General features: G+C 43.5%; 1 protein-coding gene across 1 annotated transcript; it reads left to right on the top strand.

Moving 5' to 3' along the window:
- Positions 1–13,950: 13,950 nt before the first annotated feature.
- On the top strand, positions 13,951–16,452 carry LOC119290034. Its single transcript, XM_037569166.1, has 4 exons — positions 13,951–14,054; positions 15,120–15,299; positions 15,424–15,797; positions 15,903–16,452. The coding sequence occupies exons 1-4, from the start codon at positions 13,959–13,961 to the stop codon at positions 16,024–16,026; spliced, it is 774 nt and encodes a 257-aa protein (XP_037425063.1). The 5' UTR covers positions 13,951–13,958; the 3' UTR covers positions 16,027–16,452.
- The last annotated feature ends 4,445 nt before the right edge of the window (positions 16,453–20,897 follow it).

The following is a 20,897-nucleotide window of genomic DNA, read 5'->3' as shown; positions in this document are numbered from 1 at the left end:
GGTATTTTATAAGATAGATGCAAAAAAGTAAAGATGCAAATAAAGATAGATTGAAAGCAAATATGATAAGAGATAGACCCGGGGGCCATAGGTTTCACTAGAGGCTTCTCTCAAGATAGCATAAGTATTACGGTGGGTGAACAAATTACTGTCGAGCAATTGATAGAAAAGCGCATAGTTATGAGATTATCTAGGCATGATCATGTACATAGGCATCACGTCCATAATAAGTAGACCGACTCCTGCCTGCATCTACTACTATTACTCCACACATCGACCGCTATCCAGCATGCATCTAGAGTATTAAGTTCATAAGAACAGAGTAACGCATTAAGCAAGATGACATGATGTAGAGGGATAAACACATGCAATATGATATAAACCGATCTTGTTATACTCGATGGCAACAATACAATACGTGTCTTGCAACCCTTTCTGTCACTGGGTAAGAACACCGCAAGATTGAACCAAAGCTAAGCACTTCTCCCATGGCAAGAAAGACCAATCTAGTAGGCCAAACCAAACTGATAATTCGAAGAGACTTGCAAAGATAACTCAATCATACATAAAAGAATTCAGAGAAGATTCAAATATTATTCATAGATAAACTTGATCATAAACCCACAATTCATCGGATCTCGACAAACACACCACAAAAAGAGATTACATCGAATAGATCTCCACAAGAGAGGGGGAGAACATTGTATTGAGATCCAAAAAGAGAGAAGAAGCCATCTAGCTAATAACTATGGACCCGTAGGTCTATGGTAAACTACTCACAACTCATCGGAGGGGCAAGGATGTTGATGTAGAAGCCCTCCTTGGTCGACTCCCCCTCCGGCAGAGTGCCGGCGAAGGCTCCAAGATGAGATCTCGCGGATAGAGAAGGTTATGGCGGTGGAAGTTGTGTTTCGTGGTGCCCCTGGATGTTTTTGGGGTACGTAGGTATATATAGGAAGAAGAAGTACGTCGGTGGCCGCCCGAGGGGCCCACGAGACAGGGGGCGCGCCCTACAGGGGGGCGTGGCCCCCTATCTTGTGGGGCCCTCGGGAGCTTATTGACTTGCACTCGAAGCTCTCCGGATCAGATTTGTTCCAAAAATCACGCTCCCGAAGGTTTCATTTCGTTTGGACTCCGTTTGATATTCCTTTTCTTCGAAATATTGAATAGGCAAAAAACAGCAATATGGGCTGGGCCTCCGGTTAGTAGGTTAGTCCCAAAAAATGATATAAATATGTAAAATAAAGCCCATAAACATCCAAAAGGGGTAATATAATAGCATGGAACAATCAAAAATTATAGATACGTTGGAGACGTATCAGGCTTCCATGCTTCACCTTCTGATGGATGTACAATTTTATTTTGATTGTACCTTTTCCCTTCCTTGTGCCACTTCATCATTTTGGCAGACTCCTTGGTGATGAAAAGGAGTTGTAGCCTTTTTATAAAATCTAGATATCGAAGAACCTTCACAGGGATTTTTAGCTGCTGCTTCTGACCCTGCTCATCGACCACCTCAATATACCGAGAGGAACCGCACTTCCTACAGTAGTTATCATTTACATACTCATGCCTAAACAAAAGGCAATTCTTTGGACAAACATACTGTGAAGTTGAACTTCCACTTAGAGTTTTATGCTACACTAGATCACAACTTGAATAGTAGACTATGCCTTGAACTACAACTTTTATGCGAGACTAGTTTCACACAAATTCTTGACCGATGCTGGCTGTCGCAAGGCTTCCCCACGGGTGGAGCATATACGTCATACTCCAGGGCCTTCATGAATTTATTAGAGAACACCCAATTCTCACAGACTGCGACGTTAACAGTCAAATTCATATAGGTGTGTTCCTCAGGAGATGCTCGGCAGGACAACATCTCTGCTTACCCGAATAAGACACTTGGAACACATTAAGATAAGTATCAACCTGCCATGCAGATCAGGAGAGTATTGCATCTTCACGGAGTGGGATAATTAATATAGGGATACTCTCCTCCCAGCTGACCAACAACTTGTCTCCCACTTTTACTTCACGGGATCTCCGATCACATAGAGTGGGTTACCACTACGGACAACTCATGCGGTGGGTCTCAGACCCATCTCCATCGATGCATTATCTATCACATTACGTGATAGGCCATTTGTGAAGGGATCTGCCAAGCTTTTGGACGTTTGGATATAATCCAACGTAATAACTCCGGAGTTCCTCAATTTCCTGACAGATTTTAGTCTCCTCTTCACATGCCTTGAGGACTTCATGTTGTCCTTAGAACTTTTTATCTTGACGATCACAGTTTTATTATCATTGTTCATCAGGATAGGGGGTATTAGTTTACAAACATAGGTAAGTCCATCAAGAGCTCACAAAGCCACCCTGCTTCAATAGTGGCAGTGTCTAATGCTGTGAGTTCTGCTTCCATAGTTGACCTCATTAAGATGGTCTGCTTGTAAGACTTCCAGGAAACAGCGCCACCACCAAGTGTAAAAACATAACCACTTGTGGCCTTAATCTCATCAGCATCAGATATCCAGTTTGAGTCACTATAACCCTCCAGTACCCTTGGATACCCGGTGTAGTGAATCCCATAGCTCACAATGCCTTTTAAGTAGCGCATAATTCTTTCAAGCGCACGCCAATGATCATCTCCCGGTTTTGACACAAACCGACTCAGCTTGCTCACAGCAAAAGAGATGCCAGGTCTCGTGGCACTCGCCAAATACATAAGCGAGCCAATAATCTGAGAATACCTCGGTTGATCTCTAACAATCCATCGATTCTTTTGAATCAACACACTAGCATCATATGGAGTTGGAGAAGGCATGCAGTCGCTATACCCAAAACGACTCAAGATCTTTTCCACATAATGAGACTGAAGCAGTGTGATCCCACCATTCTCATCTCTCAACAGCTTCATGTTTAAGATAACATCAGCTGCTCCTAGATCGTTCATCTCAAAATAGCGAGATAAGAAATCCTTAACCTCCTTGATTAGATCAAGTTTTGTTCCAATGATCAGTATGTCATTGACATACAGACAAAGAATAACTCCTTCGCCCCCACCATGGCGATAGTACACACACTTATCACCATCGTTTACTACAAAGCTGATAACAGTTAATGTTCTTTCAAACTTCTCATGCCACTCCATAGGATCTTGTTTCAGGCCATATAAAGACTTTAATAACTTGCACACCTTTCCTTTCTGACCAGGTACTACAAAACCATCTGGCTGATCCATGTAAATTTCCTCCTTCAACTCTCCATTGAGGAAAGCCGTCTTAATGTCCATTTGATGAATGAGAAGACCGTGTGAGGCAGCCAGTGATAGTAGCACCCGAGTAGTGGTCAGTCTAGCCACAGGTTAGTAAGTATCAAAATAGTCTTCACCTTCTTTTTGGGTATAACCCTTAGCCACAAGTCGTGCCTTGTACTTTTCAATCGTACCATCAGGTATAAGCTTATTCTTGAACACCCACTTACATTCTATAGGTTTGCACCCATAAGGACGGTCAGTGATCTCCCAGGTTCCATTAGCTAACATGGAATCCATCTCGCTACGAATAGCTTCCTTCCAGTAGTCAACATCAGGAGATGCATAGGCTTCTGAAATAGTCATGGGTGTGTCATCCACGAGGTACACAATGAAATCATCACCAAAGGACTTTGCAGTCCTCTGTCTCTTACTCCTCAGAGAAGTTCTATTGTCACCCTCAATAGGATTCTCAACGTGTTCCATCGCAATGGTGGGTTCAGGATTTACTGCGATTTCCTCACTAGATGGAATTGGTATCTCCTGATTTGATGAACTTGACATATCCTTCATAGGAAATATGTCCTCAAAGAAAGTTACATCATTCGAATCCATAATCGTACCAACATGCATGTCGGATACCTCAGATTTTATTATCAAAAATCTATAACCAATGCTATGAAAAGCATAGCCTAGAAGAACACAATCCACGGTTTTTGGTCCAAGCTTGTGCTTCTTGGGAATTGGTATATTGACTTTCGGCAAACAACCCCAAGTACGTAGGTAAGAGAGTTTCAACCTTTTCCTTTCCCATTCCTCAAATGGAGTCATGGTCTTATGCTTGTGGGAACTCGGTTTAAGACATGACACACAGTCATTAGCGCCTCCGCCCACCATTCCTTGGAGAGACCTGATGTGTCTAACATGGTGTTAACCATATCAGTTAGAGTTCGGTTCTTTCTTTGGCTACCCCATTTGACTGAGGTGAGTAGGGAGGCGTCCTATCATGGATTATTCCATGTTCCGCACAAAAAATCAAATTCATTGGAAAAATACTCTCCGCCACGATCAGACCTAAGCCGTTTAATTTTTTGATCAAGTTGGTTCTCCGCTTCAGCTTTATAGTTTTTGAAGAAAGTTAAAGCCTCGTCTTTTGATTTCATAAGATACACATAACAATATATAGTGGAGTCGTCAATCAACGTCATGAAGTATCTCTTCCCACCTTTTGTCAACACGTCATTCATCTCACAAAGATCAGAATGTATAAGCTCTAGTGGCGCCAAGTCTCTTGCATCTGCAGTCTTATGGGACTTGTGAGGTTGCTTAGCTTGCACACATACTTGGCACTTGGAGCCTTTGACAGTAGAGATTTTCGGAATTAAATTCATATTGGCTAGCCGCGTCATGCAACCAAAGTTAATATGACAAAAGTCGTGAATGCCAAATATCGGACTCATTATTGTGGCAAACATTATTAATAACTCTAGTCCAAATATCTGACAAAGATAGGCGGAACAAGCCTCCGCACTCATAGCCTTTTCCAACAAATTGTCCACACTTGGAAATTACAACTTTATTGGACTCAAAAACCAATTTAAAACCATCTCGGCATAAACGGGAACCGCTGATGAGATTCTTATTGATGGACGACACATGATGAACATTCTTCAGACACACAGTCTTCCTCGAAGTAAACTTCAGATCAATCGTACCGACACCTCAAACAATGGCATGTGGCCCGTTCCCCATCAGCACGGGAGAAGTCCCTATGGGATGGTAAGAAGAAAACATGGAGGCGTCAGCACAAACATGTACATTGGCACCGGTATCAATTAACCAATCAGAGATTGAAATACTGAAAGGATGGTAGGAAGAATACCGTATCCAGATTCCTTCATATCAGTATCACCGATGACAACATTAGCGGACTTGCCGCTCTTCTCATGTTCACGCTCCTCATAGCGGTTAGGACACTTCAGAGCCCAATGATTAGGATCACCACGGACATGGCAAAGTCCCTTCCCTTTCTTATGAGAATTCTTCTTGAAGTTGGTAGAATGTGACGGCTTGTTCTTTGCATCAAAGTTGCCTTTGCCCTAAGTTTTGTTCTGTTGTTTTTGAACTTGTTGGGCTGGAAGTTCTTCTTCTGTACCATGTGGGCACTAGAAGCTCCCTCAGCAACTCGAGCACGTGTGTCCTTTGCTCTAGCTTTCTCTTCAACATCAAGAGTACCAATGAGATCTAAAATGGAAAACAACTGTCTCTTGTGTTTCAGGGAAGTAGCAAAATTGTCCCACGAAGGTGGTAGCTTGGCAACGATGCCTCCGGCAACAAATTTTTCCGACAACACACTCTTGAAGTACTCAAACTCTTTTGCAAGCGACTATATCTCATGAGCCTACTGTACAACAGAGCACTATTCAGTCATATTGTAGTCATAGAACTGCTCCATGATGTACAACTCGTTGCCAGCGTCCGAGACTCCAAACTTGGCCTCGAGCGCAGCCCACATGTCCTTGCCGTTGTCAAACGACATATACGAATCCACAATGGAATCCTCAAGAACACTTAGAAGGGCGCCATTAAAGAGGGTATCGATCTTCTCAAAAGCTTCCTGCTGTGCAGGATTAAGATCACCCTCGGGCTTGCCCATGGTGGCGTCATAGCAGTACATGGTCTGAAACCAGTAAACTGCTCTCGTGCACCACCTCTTATATTGCACGCCCTTAAAGGTAGGTGGCTTCAGATGCGCAGTAAAACCACTAGGAGTAAATTGCCTATAATCAGGTGTTTGCATTGTTGGAAATGTGAGCAAATTACTACAAGATTTAATCTGAATAAACAGAAGATAAATCATGACATGAATAGCGGAGATTAAACTAATCATGCGAACTAGCATAGTAGATGAACAGATCACATCTAGGGCACATACTAGAAACATGAATTCTACCACGATCTCGAACAAGAAGGATAGAATCACATAGAATGCAGCAAGAGCAGCACCGCCGGCGTTGATGTTGTCGCCCATGTCCTTGAGGAAGAGGTTGCCGAGGTCAGGTAATAAGTTGTCGTTGGCGAAGTCGTCGCTGCCAGCAGTCGCGCGAGTGCGCTCCCCAAAAATCCGATCGCCACTCTCCCGTATAGGATCACGAGAGGCACGGTTCCGGAGGCCTGTTGTCCCTTCTTGCGGTGCCCGCCAAAAGGAGGGGTGGAGCAGACTTTCGTGGCGGCGCAATGTTCTGGAACGGTGATGCAAAACCATACGATACGGCTGCGGCTAGGGTAGACGTCTGCCTGACTATATAGTGCTGGTCGGGTAGGTCGTGAGAGTAAGCCCCACGTTCGAGTCGTCGCGATCCAAAAGAATCAGAAACGGTTCAGTAATTAACGCGTCCGTTAATTATTAATTAATGACTCATTAATTTTCCCGAGCAGCAAAAATATATACAACATGCATAGCTATGTCCTCGGCTTGTCTCATTCCCGCAACCCGCGGCGCGCCGTGACGTGGCGTGGCGTGGCGTGGCGTGGCGTGGCGAGCGAGGAGGAGGAGCGCGCGTGTATGTCTCCTCTTCTCATGCTCATACAAGTGGTAGAGGAGCTTGTTGGAAATATGCCCTAGAGGCAATGATAAAATGGTTATTATTATATTTCCTTGTTCATGATAATTGTCTGTTCATGCTATAATTGTATTAACCGGAAACCGTAATACATGTGTGAATACATCGATCACAAAATGTCCCTAGTGAGCCTCTAGTTGACTAGCTCGTTCATCAATAGATGGTTGTGGTTTCCTGACCATGGACATTGGATGCCGATGATAACGGGATCACATCATTAGGAGAATGATGTGATCGACAAGACCCAATCCTAAGCATAGCACAAGGTCGTGTAGTTTGTTTGCTAGAGCTTTTCTAATGTCAAGTACCATTTCCTTAGACCATAAGATTGTGCAACTCCCGGATGCCGTAGGAATGCTTTAGTGTATCAAACGTCACAATGTAACTGGGTGACCATAAAGGTGCACTACAGGTATCTCCGAAAGTGTCTATTGGGTTGGCACGAATCGAGACTGGGATTTGTCACTCCGTATGATGGAGAGGTATCTCTGGCCCACTCAGTAATGCATCATCATAATGAGCTCAATGTGACTAAGGAGTTAGCCACGGGATCATGTGTTACGGAACGAGTAAAGAGACTTGTCGGTGACGAGATTGAACAAGGTATGGGGATATCGACGATCGAATCTTGAGCAAGTGGACAAAGGGAATTGTATACGAGATTGATTGAATCCCTGACATCGTGGTTCATTCGATGAGATCATCATGGAACATGTGGGAGCCAATATGGGTATCTAGATCCCGCTATTGGTTATTGGCCGGACAGGTGTCTCGGTTATGTGTGCATGGTTCCCGAACCCGTAGGGTCTACACACTTAAGGTTCGGTGACGCTACTCTGGTACGCGTCGGTGCTATACACACGGTTTTTAACCCCTTTCCACGACGGCATTTAGAACCGTCGCCCCTTGCAGCCTTAGACGGGAAAGAGAGGGCTGATGAGGTGGGAGGGAGGGAGGGCTCAAGTTGGATAAGAGGTTATAGTGGTGGGGGAGCTCGCCGGAGAAGCAAGCCGGCGGATCGAGGAGAGGAATGCCCATCAGTCGTTTGAGAAGAGAGATGGGGAACGATGGGAGGAAGAAAAGAGAAAAAAATGAAGTAAGGAAGAGATAAGACTGAACAGAGATGAAAATGAAGCAGAGAGAAGATTTGGACGTGGGTCCACATATTCACGCGTCGTCAGCGCTCGACGGGCCCAAAACATAGCCGGACATCTGGCTGCAACCATGTCCCTTCTAAAATTGGGCTTTAGGGGTTTGAAGCAATTCACTTGGTGTCTGGTGCGTTGGTTTTGCAGCAAAATGTTCATATAATTGATTGTTAGAGCAATACTTCTATTAACTGTGCTCCTTCTTCTATTATGAGTATAAATTTGCTAGTATCTAGATCTTTATAAATTTGTCCACATTACTATTTTATGTTTGTATACTTGTATAAATATCTGATTTAGTAGTGGTCCATTCACGGCTTAAGTTACTGGGAATTAGCATGAACGTTATCCATTTATATGGATGGTATATAATTGTTTTGTTTGATGTATATTTTGAATTCATAGTTTGTTATTTTGCACGGACTTGAATATTATGATGGCATAAGTGTTTAAACAACTGTTAATTTCTTATAAAAAATTTAGCAACATACAAGCATGCCCTCCATTCCTAAATATAAGTCCTTTTAGAGATTTCAATATGGACTGCATACAGAGCAAAATAAGTGAATATGTACTCTAAAATATATTTATATACATTCGTATGTAGTCTGTATGAAAATCTATAAAAAAGACTTATATTTAGAAATAGAGGGAGTATTATACTTCATGAGTATAAATCTCATGATTTTGTCTCTATGTGTCACTTTGAGATGAAAATTTTCATCCGAGACATACTCTTTTCTTTTGCAATTGTTTTTTTCTTCTTATTTTGAGCCTAGAGTGTATATTGCCGACAGAGATTGAGAAAGTATCCAGTAGAAACCTGATTATAGTGAGCACTCCGTGAAAATCACATTATAAAGTTCTCAGAATTTATCAAACAAGTATTGTATGTTAGAAAGAGGTGGTGTTTCATAAACATGTAAACTATAAAGTTCAAACACATACTTGTTTGGGAAGTTATCAAACATGACTTTATGGCTTTGGTTAGAGATTTTGAAAATGTTCTAGATATTTCTAGATTAAATTATGCTAGCATTACTCTGATCGCTAAAGAGTGTAATGATAAGGAGATGAGCAATTTTAGACTTATCCGTTTTGAGCCTACATGTGAGAGATTGATACTCCTTTCCAAATTGCTTTTGTTTGTGGTAGATTCGTTCATGAAAGTGTTGTTACAGTGCATGAGACGATCCATGGTTTACATCAATCTAATAAACATGGAGTTGTTCTTAAATTGGACTATGAAAAGGCACGTGACAGAGTAAATTGGGATTTCCTTGTGGAAATGCTTGCTTCTCGAGGCTTTTGGCAATAAATGGACTAGTTAGGTTATGAGTATTATCCAGCATAACTCCTTTTATGTGAGACAAAATGAAGTTAATGTCCCCCTTTTTTGGGTGGGAAATGTTTGAAATAGGGAGATCCCCTTTTCCGAATCATGTTTAGCCTAGTTGTTGATGTTTTCTCTCGTATGATTATTAAAGCGAATAATGCTAGTATTATTTTCTGGTCTGCTTACAGAAGTCGTTGGTGGTATTGTAAATCTGCAATATGCTAACTATATCATTCCTTTTCTAGAGTCTAACATTGAAGGTAGCCGATGGTTATCTCAGACTACCGGTGGGCCGCGAGAGTCTTCGAACACTGGGGTTATGGCGTTTAATTCTCTCTTCATCAGTTTGAACAGCCGGTGGGAGGAAGGTATGGAAGCGCCCCTGTGTAAGCACGCGACATCTCGGGCTTCTGAAAATCATGATCAGGGTGGGGGTGGCCCCTCTTTTCCTGGTAACTGGCGGGATGACGTGAGTCATATGTGCAGCCCCCCATCCCATTTCGCCACTCGCCTCCACAACATTATCCGCTCGGCGGCGGTACTGCAACACAAACCCAAGACCTACTGTCCCACCTCCCCTTCCGCATCCATGGCGTGCCCGCGCAGAATCACTCTCCGTGAAACCGAGCTTCCCGCCAGCTGCGACATCTTGCCGCCGCTGGACACGCGTCTGCCGGCGGGATGGATTGTGGGTCAGGAGGGTCTTCTGGTGGCACTTGTCCCCGCCGACGGCTTGTTTGCCTTTGCGTGCGTCATCCGCAGGTTTTGGGCAGGTATGTCTTCGGAGGAGAGAGGGCGCATCTGGACTTCAAGCCTAACATCCCATTATGGTCGCACAACATCGATCAGGACCACACTGCTCGGATGCAGCACTTCGACGCTCACAACTCAATGCCGCAAATAAACATCGTCGGCTGACGTGCCTTCTGGGATGGCCCTAGCTTCGAGGTCGTCATTGCTTCGTGCCACTCGGAGATTGACGACGAAGAATAGTTTTGGATTTGGGAGTAGGGCCGCGTCGAACTTGTCGTTTTATTCGAATAAATTATGTATAAATTTGTATGCTAAAACGGGATTCTACTTCGAGTTGTTTGCATGCACTTGGAATAACTCATGATTTGTATGAATTTCATTTGAATATGTGCGCGAATCAGAAAATGGGTGCAAAATTGTATGATTATTCATGCAATTTTGACATCAATCTGAGAAAAATATAGAAAATGAAAATGGCTCAAAAATTAAAATCCTTTTGCATGGACTTATTTTATGTTTAATGGCTTGTGAAAAAAATGATAAACTAACTATACTAGAAAAAAATTTAATTTTCCATTTTTTAGTGATATACATGATTTTTTTTACGAAGCACGTGCCTTAAATAATATTGTAAATTGTGCCCTTATAATTTTCACCTAAAGTTTACCACATGGGATTCCAACTGCCATTTTTCATGAATTTATAGTGATATTGCCATATTTCATTGATTTGTTTTTAAATTTATGGCGATTTACTCAAATAATACAAATTTGAACTGCAAGTGTGCTCTAGTTTGGTCCTATAAATTGTGAAAAAATATTTTCACCTTCCAAATTAGGAATGTAGCAATAACCACAAAGAAAGCTCAAATTCCCAACCATTTTATACGATCAGTCAGGACATCAATCTGAGAAAAATTATAGAAAACTAAAAGAAGTCTCAAATATTGAAATAATTTTTCATGGAGGACTTTTATGATCAATGGCTTGTGGAAAAAAAATAAAAACTGAGAATATCATAAATAAAAAGTTAATTTTCCATTTTCTAGTGCTATACATGACTTTTTTTGTGAAGCAAGTGCCAAAACTAATATTGTAAATTGTGCCCTTACAATTTTCACCTAAACTATACCACATGGGATTTTCTATATTTTCATGAATTTCAGAGTGATATTGCAATCTTTCATTGATTTATCGAATTCTGGCGATTTACATCAGGTAATCAAAATTTGACCTGCAAGTGTGCTCTAGTTTGGTCCAGTAAATTCTGGAAAAACATTTTCACCTTCCACATTCGGAATATAGGAAGTATCCAAAAAAACTAAAATTCCCAACCATTTTAAATGATTAGTCATCCATGCAATTTTGACAAGGCTTTGAAAGAAATTATAGAAAATTAAAAAAAAGACTCAAAAATTGAAATCCTTTTGCATGGAGGCCTCTTATGTGCAATTACTTGTGGGAAAAATGATAAAGTGATAATACCACAAACATGAAAAAAAAACCTTCACAAACTGACCTATCTCATACGAAAATCAATGACTTTCAACCAAGATGACCATGCCCATTTTTGGAACTAATAAGGGTGTTACCATTGTGATCAATAATTTCAAAATAAAGATTAAAGTTTTGGTTAATAAAAAATTATTTTCCATTTTTCTAGTGCCATGCATGACACTTTCTGTGACGCAAGTGCCATAAATAATATTACATATTCTAAAAAAATCATTTTTAGCTTGCGCATTAGGAACGTAGGAATTATACACAAAGAAAAACGTTAAGGTTCCAAACACATTATTTGATTATCCATCCATGAATTTTTGACAACAATTTGAAAGAAATTACCAAAAAAGAAAAAAGGCTCAAAAATTGAAATTCTTTGGCATGGGGGCCTTTTATGTGCACTAGCTTGTGGGAAAAATTATAAACTGGAAATACCATAAACTTAAATTAAAAAATCACGAAATGGTCTATCTGAGCGGACCATGGGTTGGGTAAAAAAAATCTTTCTCCCATTTCCTTGCGCCCACGATGAATTTCTTGTGAAGGAAGGGCGAGAAATTTTAGTACATTAGGTTGCATAAACATCTTAGATCCACAAAATTGGAAGAAATCAAAGATAAACACTACAAACATCAATAGATAAGGTAGCATCCAACACATAAGGTAGCATACACATCTCGGATCAACAACATTGGAACATCAACGATGAAGATAGCAAACTTCAATACAGCAACAAATAAACTAGATTTCAGTACATGACAACTCCAATTACACAACTACGGGCGACCACTCATCCTCCGACTTTGCCTTGGAAACCAAGAGCAGATCTCCTTCCACTTTTCCAGTAAGACAATGTCACCGGTGGAGAACACCTCCAACAGCGTCGTCATCACCGACGGCGGCCGCGGGATTGGGGGGTGGGGAAGGGGGAGGTGCAAGTGGGCTGCTCGGACCGCGGGGGATGCGAAATGAGAGGGATATTTCGTCCCCTTTTTTTTAGACAAATGACCCAGCCGTCCTAAACTGCATTATTGCCACCTTAGTAACCTAATCTAATACTAGCCGATATACATGAACATGCAAGTATGAGGGAAACTTCCAGAAACATGCATGTATGCAAAACACGAATATGCGTATTCCGACAGACAACGTGGGGATTAACGAGCGAACACCCAAAACAAACGAACATGATAAGGGCGACGAATAACCGGAGTTTCTTGATCTGATCTTGGAGAGTGCCTCTATTTGTAAGATTTTTATGAGACCTACGATCCACATGTGGCACAAATAGAACTCCACAAGCACTCTACTAAAATTAGTAGACTTAACATTATTGGCTATTTTGGGATTTATTTTCTGTCCATGCAAAATGTCGCCACTACTTATCTCTACTACATACTCATCCTTGATCTTTATATAGATGTGGAGATAGTTATCTCCTTGTAGGGAGCAACAACTCTATTTATAGGACTGTTAATTACAAGACCGACGACTTAATCATGTGACATGTGACACCAACCAAACTCCACAACACTCTGTACTAAAATTAACATACTCCACTATTTGAGATTTCTTTTCTCTCCAACCAAAATATCTGCACTACTTATCCTTGATCTTTTGACATAGCCTTTTCTTTTGATCAATCAAAAGGAGAAAAGAGAAAGAGAAATCTCACAAATTAAGTCTAGACACGTTTTTAAGTAACCAACAAAACAAATTGGGGTTCGTGGGGAGAGGCGGTTGGTTACCACTCCAGCTGGAAAGGAAGCTGCTGGACGCACGTCTCCATGCACGCTACCTGTCGATCGGACTTGGCGGTTACCAACCAACCGCCAAGAACCTTCCCGGCCTCTCCTCCTCACTCCCCCGCCGCCTATTTCACCACCCCCTCACGCCGGCGCCGCCGCCCAATCCGCTCCTCCACTCGCCACCGCCGCCCTTGCCAACTGCAGTGCGGATGCGCTGCTGGTAGATGAATGAGGAGTGTCATCAAGACTCTACGCACGCGCCACCGTAATGGCAGACCACCACCAGCAGCAGCAGCAGCAACCGTCGTTCGCATGCACCAACTGCGGCACCGAGCGCGCCGTCGTCTTCTGCTCCGCCGACGGCGCGCGGCTCTGCCTCGAGTGCGACGGCGCCGTGCACCGCGTCAACCATGTCGCGTCCCTCCACCCGCGCGCCCCGATCTGCGACGCCTGCGGCGTCGCCCGCGCCGCGATCCGCTGCCAGATGGCCGGCAACCGGTCCGCGCTCTGCGGCGGCTGCGCCGAGCGCCTGGCCCCGCCGGACGGCGCCTCCGACGTGGAGGAGTACACCGGGTGCCCCTCGCCCGCCGAGATGCTCCGCATCCTCTCCGTCGAGGCCCCCTCGTCGCAGGAGGACTTCGACGCCTGGCTCGCTGAAAAGCTGCCCCAAATCATGCAGGAGGTTCAGGTACCTCAACATCTTAATTTCTCTCAATTTCACTTCTTCTTCTTTTTTTGCTCCGCTATATATATGCAGTTGAGAGACACACTCACTCTCCCTGATGATCTTGTCTTGTGTGCCAATTCTTACATGGACAATTTGATTGTGTGGTTCATTAATTGTGTGTGTGTGTGTGATCCAGTGACTAAATTCAGTGAATAGTGCTGAAGAGAGAATGATGACCATACAAAGTGAGTGAGAGTGAGTGAGTGAGTGAGAATGATGACAATACAGAGGCCTTGGTGTCACTACATTGTAACAAATAGTATATATATAAGCAAGTGGGGAGTGTGCTATCTGTCTGTGATGTAAAAAACAAGGAAGATCTCTTTCCTGATACATGCATGTGATGGTGGATCGATGATTAATGAAGGGTGCCATGCATACTCACTTCTCCTCTGAAAGATTGCTCAATTTTTGTGGTGCCAAGCTTGGATCTTTGTTTCACTGTGATTGACTGACATGACTGAGATTATCTTCTAATCACTATTGAACGCATATGTTGGTTAGTTTGACTGTATAAACCACACAAAAAAGCCAAAAAAATTCTAGATAAAAATGCAGACACATATGCTACAGAACCAGTGAGAAGCCTGAAGGGTTTCTTTTTTACAAAATGTAGTCATTTGAGCATGAAGAATGTGCTTTTGCAGTCTAGCTTTTTCAAGGAAACACAGGGGACCGCTACATACTTCATATGGGTCGAGGCTAATTGTTAATCTTCCAATTTAAGAATCTGAAAATAACTTTCATTTAGTAATGGAGTATATATATGATAGAGAAATGATGCCTTTCCCTAATTGAGCAAATTGTACAGACATAATTGAATCAACTAAAAACCTTCCATCGTTTCTACCACCCAATTAAAGCCAACAATAGCTAGCTACAAGTGCATGCCAAGATAGCTTTCGCTGCCTCGACGAATCGACGGCTAATTTCGAATGAATATCTCTTTCCTACCTCTTAACTAGGATGGCGCATGAGTACTCATTCTGTTAATTTGTGGTGCACTCTCTCAATACATTCATGGAGGATGAACCTCAGATAGGCGATGCGAATGGAACAACAACAATAGTAGGAGATCAAAGGGGTACCAGCAGCAGCAGCTTCGGCTGTGATGATTGGAACAATGCCTGCTCAACTTCTGGGCTTGAGAATACTAATGGACAATTTGTTGGTCATCACTCAGCTGGACCTTCACTCAGTTTTGAGGTACATACATGATACATATTACTAACTCACACTAAATAATTTGGATAATTCATTTGCATTCCGGTTATTCGACACTGACAATACCAACTAATTACCACTTTTCTTGGTATAAATTTCTTGGCAGCAACAGCAGCAGCTGCCACCGTCGATCTGCCACATCCTCTCATCATCATTCTCATGTTATAATCCATCCTCCTCGTGCCAGCCGGTCATGACATCGACTACTCTTCTGCAGTCCATGGGAGGCAACGATCACCATCCATCGCTGCTCCTCGATGGCTTCCCTACATTCTGCCCTTCCATGCCCCTAATGTCGCCGCCGCCACTACCGGAGAACGGCACCGGCTGTCATGATGCCAACCAGCCATCGCAGATGCTGGCAACGGATGAGCAAGTTGCGGCTGCTCATCACCAGCAAGATCCAAGCACCATTGCTAAGAAGCGAGAGGAAAGGGACAGGGCCAAGCAAAGGTACAACGAGAAGAAGAAGAACAGAAAGTAAGTCTGACTTATTATTTTCATTTGACAACTACTTTATTTGCATATTCCTTTTTCAATGATGTGAGCTTGAGTTTCAAATTTGAATTTCGATGTATTTTGCAGGTTCTGCAAGCAGATCATGTATGCCTCCCGCAAAGCGAGAGCGGACACACGGAAGCGGGTCAAGGGCAGATTCGCAAAGGCTAGCAACGAACACCAACACATACTACACTCAGATGCAGGATAAATTCACGAGCGACTAGGCCGATTTTTTCGTTCTTTTTCTCTCTTTTTTTTCCATTCGTTTTGCATATAGACAATGCATATATACACAAAAAAGCAAACATTTTTTGTAGTTACATCTTTTTTTCGGATGTAAATAATATCCAAATATTACTGTCGATCATGCCTAGGTAGACCACTCTTTTCCACACCACACAAATACATGCATACCTCTAAATTTGTGGAGAAGGCTGCACCTTAGATCTTAGCCCTTTTCTCAGTTTTCTTTTTGAATTTTCTCTTTCCTTTTTGATAGTTTTGTGCTCATTCTTTTTACAGAGATAGTTTTGGGACACATTCTTTTTAGGGATGTACTTAGAGGACCTGGTACCAAGGTGTAATAATTCAGCCCTTGTCTATGTGTACATACGTTATTATATCTTTGGCCTGAATAAATAGAATAATGGATTTTCATGTGTTGTCAATGCTATGTGATTTTGGTGAATGTATTCTCCGAAAATATTGTTTCTTCAGAAGAGAGACAAGTGACTCACCTGTGTGCATGCCTGCAACTACATTCTCTACTACTTCTCTTCTCTATACTACTTAACAATAATCTAATGTTTCATCTTTCACTCAGTTTTCCCCACAACCCCTTCGTCCAACCTCCAACCCCCATAGATTTTCCTGGTTTTTCATCCCTGCTGGTTTTCATCAAACCAATAAACCAGATCAATCTATGGTATAGCAATAAATTCACTTTCTGTAAATAAATCGTTTCTTATGGTAAAACCTGGTACAGGTTAAACATCTTTGATAACCCAATAAATAGCAATAAATTCACTGTCCAGAACAAAATACATGTTAATCATCTCATTTGATAACCCAATAAAGCAGAATAATCATGGACAGATACCTATTTTATCAGTTTAAGAAATAGCTGGAAGATATATACTGTATTTCATAACCAAAACCTAATCCTATTTCCCTATTTGATTTGCATCAAGATTTATCCCATATGGTCCTATTTTTGTGTTGTCAAATATTTGTCCCCCATGGCAACGCATGGGCACATACCTACTGTGAAACAAACAAACATATATGAATTTATCTTTTCACAAATGTTTATATTCTGAAGGTTTAAGAGAACTAAATAAACAAAAATAGGAGCAAAATATACTCATTTGTGATATGTTAAAAAGAAGGAAATTTTTGTTTGTGGTCCTTTTTTTATTTTAAAAAAATGTTCCATCAGATGAAATTTGGTCAACGTTAATGGCCTAGAACACAAAACTATTGACCATAAAGTATTTGGTAGAGGCAGGATTAATTAAATTTGAATAATAGGCCTCATCCTCGACTTTGAAGACAAGTTCGGGGGCTACTGATGGTGTCCTGAACTAGGGGTCCTAGCCTAGTTGGCATGGTCCATTGGCTGAACTGACGGCCCATTAATGAGGATGGACTCTGGAGGCCTCCAACCTATGCATAAAAAGCTTCACCGAGGACTTCGCGTGTACTCCAAGGTCTACTAGATTCGGCATGTAATCCCTAAATGGCAACCGACCATGTGTAACCCTAGATATCCCTGGTGGCTATATAAACCAGAGGATTTACTCCGTGTTGACACCATATTTTGGCACGGTACAAAAGGCAAATAAGATGGCCTCAAGTGAAAGGGTTTTTAGCATGAAAAATTTCACATCGCCGAGTGGAACAACTTTGATGTTTAGGTTATCATCATCCGAACCCATCTTAGGGGCCGAAATTGTACTCCGAGTGGCAGAATTCAGTGTTCCTAGTGGTTTTCGGCCGATCACTCCATCAAGACGTCCTCGCATGAAGTAGCACTCCAAAGGAATTGTCTTCATCTCATTGAGGCAATCGATTTTCATATATAAATCGTCTCAATCCAAGGTCGTATGCGACCTAGAGAGGCAAATCAAGATCAGGCTGTGATTTCAGTCGGGAAATCCGAGTGAAAAGCTTACCATCTGAGTGAAAACTTGCCGATCGAGTAAGAGATTGCCATCCGAGTGAAAATATAGTTATCCGAAAATATAGTTATCCGAGTGAAAATAAAGTTATCAGAATGAAACTGAACATGTCCCGAAAGGTTATCAAGATGACCTCGGATGACACTATCCTCTCGTACCCCCCTGGGTCGCCCCAATGGGCGACCAGGGGGGAAACCCTAGCCGCCGGCGCCCATACTCCCCTGCATCTCCTTCATCCTCTCCACCGCCATCAGCGCCGCCAGGCGAAGCCTGGCCGGCAGGGGCGGCGGCGGGGCTCCCTTCACCTTCGCGTGAATAGGCTGGCGCGGGACGGCCGTTCAAGAGGAGGCGCCGGACTTTTGCGGGGTGCGGCAGCGCTGTAGATGGATCCTGGCCGCAACGTGCGCAGCGCGTTGGAGGTTGGGGTTCATGCTTGCGGCGTGGTGCGGCCGTTGGATCTGGTGGTCGCGTATGCCGTCGGTCTCGGGTCAGATCCTTCTGGATCCGGCGCCTGATCACCGTCGGCCAGCACAGGATGGTGGCTTTCGTCGCTGACCAGGTCGGGTCTTCATTGATCTGGCGCCTGGATGGATCTACGCCGGAGGTGTTGAGCCTTATGGTGCTTCCCTCTCTAGAGTTTTCGTGTCTTGGCTGCTGCCAGATCTGAAGCAGATGGAGATTGGTGGTACAGGAAGAGGACCGGAAGAAACTTTGGTCGGCTAGCTCGGCCCGTCATCGGCGACGGTTGTGACGTTGCTACCCATCTTGAAGGCGAAGTCGAGGTCCCTCCTATCCACCTCCGACCCCTTCCCGGACGAAAGTCCAAAATCCGTCTTGGATTGGACGGTGGCGGCACCCTTTGCGTCGTAACCTCCATGGAGGCGCCGTCTTGGGAGGCTTGGGCGTTCGGGGGAGAGTTGCTATGAGTGAAGGGCTTCGTGTGTCAAATCCAGCAGCGGCAATTGTGTGGAGGTTGGCAGGAGGAGCGGCGTTCTAACCGCGTCAGATGCGTCTGGTAAGAGATGTCAAGTCATGCCTGGACGACAGGTGCTACGCTGAGTCATGCCTAGTCGGCAGGTGCTACGCACGACAGATATTTCAGAGTGTCTGCATCGGGATGGACGAGCGCAGAGCGGTGGAGCTGTCTGGCGTCGTGGTGGAGTCGACGGTAGCTAGACCATGCAAGGTAGATGCAACAGTACAGCTCTGAAGATGGTTTGGTGGCAGGTGGCTGCGGTGGCCTCATACCCGGCAGGCGTCCTGGTTGAGGAGTGCGCCGGACTGGTAGGTGCCCCATACCCGGCAGGCGTCCTACTTGGGACCTCAGGTCGTAGATGTTTAGGTTTGGCTGCGATGTCTGTTTGGTATTAGGCCCAGACTATCAGTGCCCCTTCATCAATTAGATAGGTGTAGCGACATTTGTTGCTTAGAAAGTGGCTTTAGTCTTGCTGCTATATGACTTTGTAAGGTCTTGTGAGAATAATTAATAAAGTGGCAGTATGCATTGCCTAGATGCAGAGGCCGGGGGTCATCCTCCTTTTCTAAAAAAATCAAGATGACCTCGGATGCGGAAGTGTTCAATATGTAAGTTGTTCGTATCGTCAGAACGGTAAACTTTGGTTTTGGAGTCATCATCATCAGAGATAATATACGACCTGCAAAATCACTATGAGACTCAGACAGTCTAGTCTGCTGCAAGACCGAGTCCGACTGGAAGGTAAAGATGACCTCGTAAAGTATTCAAGATGGCCTTCTTTGAAAAAGTGATCAACACAAGAATTGTTAGTCTCGTCGAGACGCACAAATTTGATATTTGGTTCATCTTGATCGGAGGTCATATGCAAGCTCGACGGCTCGCGCAAGGAGGAAGACAGAAGTTTGCGCCAGATTCAGACTGAATCCGAGTTGGACTGGAACTAGGACTCTAGGACGTGGATCTATGTAATTCTTCATGTAAGGAAATCCTAGATGAACCCTTTACTTGTACGGGAAGTCCAGCCACCTCTTATATTTGTTGAGGGTGACGGCCGATTGAACAACACCAATCGAACAAATCAATCTACTACCTTTTCGTGTTCATCTACTTTTTATCTCTCCCTTGTATCTTTCTTTCTCGTTCTTCGTTTGTTCTTCGCGTTGGAGGGCAGCGATTCACGAGGCTCTAGGGGCGAGCGAATCAATCTAGGGCAGCCCATAGCTGCCACACTCCCTGACGGGGTCCCTCCCGGGCGTGTGGGGTTTCAGGTCTTCAAAAGCGCCCGCCGACTATCTTGCGTATCGCGCTGTCGGTCGGGTCTACTTCAATGTGAGCTGCCGTGCATCACCCCTGGCGTCGAGGGTACACGTGACGTGTTCGTGTGTCAACACACTTTTTGGCGACTCCGCTGGGGACAAAGCTTTGAACAGTCTCCAGCCTATTCTTGCTACGAGGAGAGCGTCATCAAGCGGCTGCAATCTACAACGGTAACATGTATCATCAATCTCCTTACGTAGATGCAAATAGCCATTATGTTGATGTTGCTAGATCTTTCAATGGATATGTCATGTTTGCTAGCCCTACAAGCGAAGGCCGACTAGTTATTCCGTTGAAGAAACTTGGAATTTACAAAATCACAACATGCAACTTATGAATCTGAACTTTCGTGCATCGGCAACATCTTTCAATATGCCGGTGAACAACAGGATTTGTTCGAGTGATCAATATATGACACCTCATGTACAGGAGGGCGTTTTACAGTTTTATCCATCGACAGCCGGCTCGCGATATGCGGGTTTATCCCCAAACATGCGGATGGACGGGGGAATTGGCCATGCTTCTGTTAGCTATTTGGCTGGTTATCCTCAAACAACATCATATACTACACCTCGTGAGATTAATTGTTCATGGCATATGAAACTA

This window comes from Triticum dicoccoides, chromosome 4A, assembly GCF_002162155.2.
Source record: "Triticum dicoccoides isolate Atlit2015 ecotype Zavitan chromosome 4A, WEW_v2.0, whole genome shotgun sequence".
Taxonomy (NCBI): Eukaryota; Viridiplantae; Streptophyta; class Magnoliopsida; order Poales; family Poaceae; genus Triticum; species Triticum dicoccoides.
The sequence above is the reverse complement of the archived record's forward strand: the minus strand, read 5'-3'. Positions and strand labels throughout refer to the sequence as shown.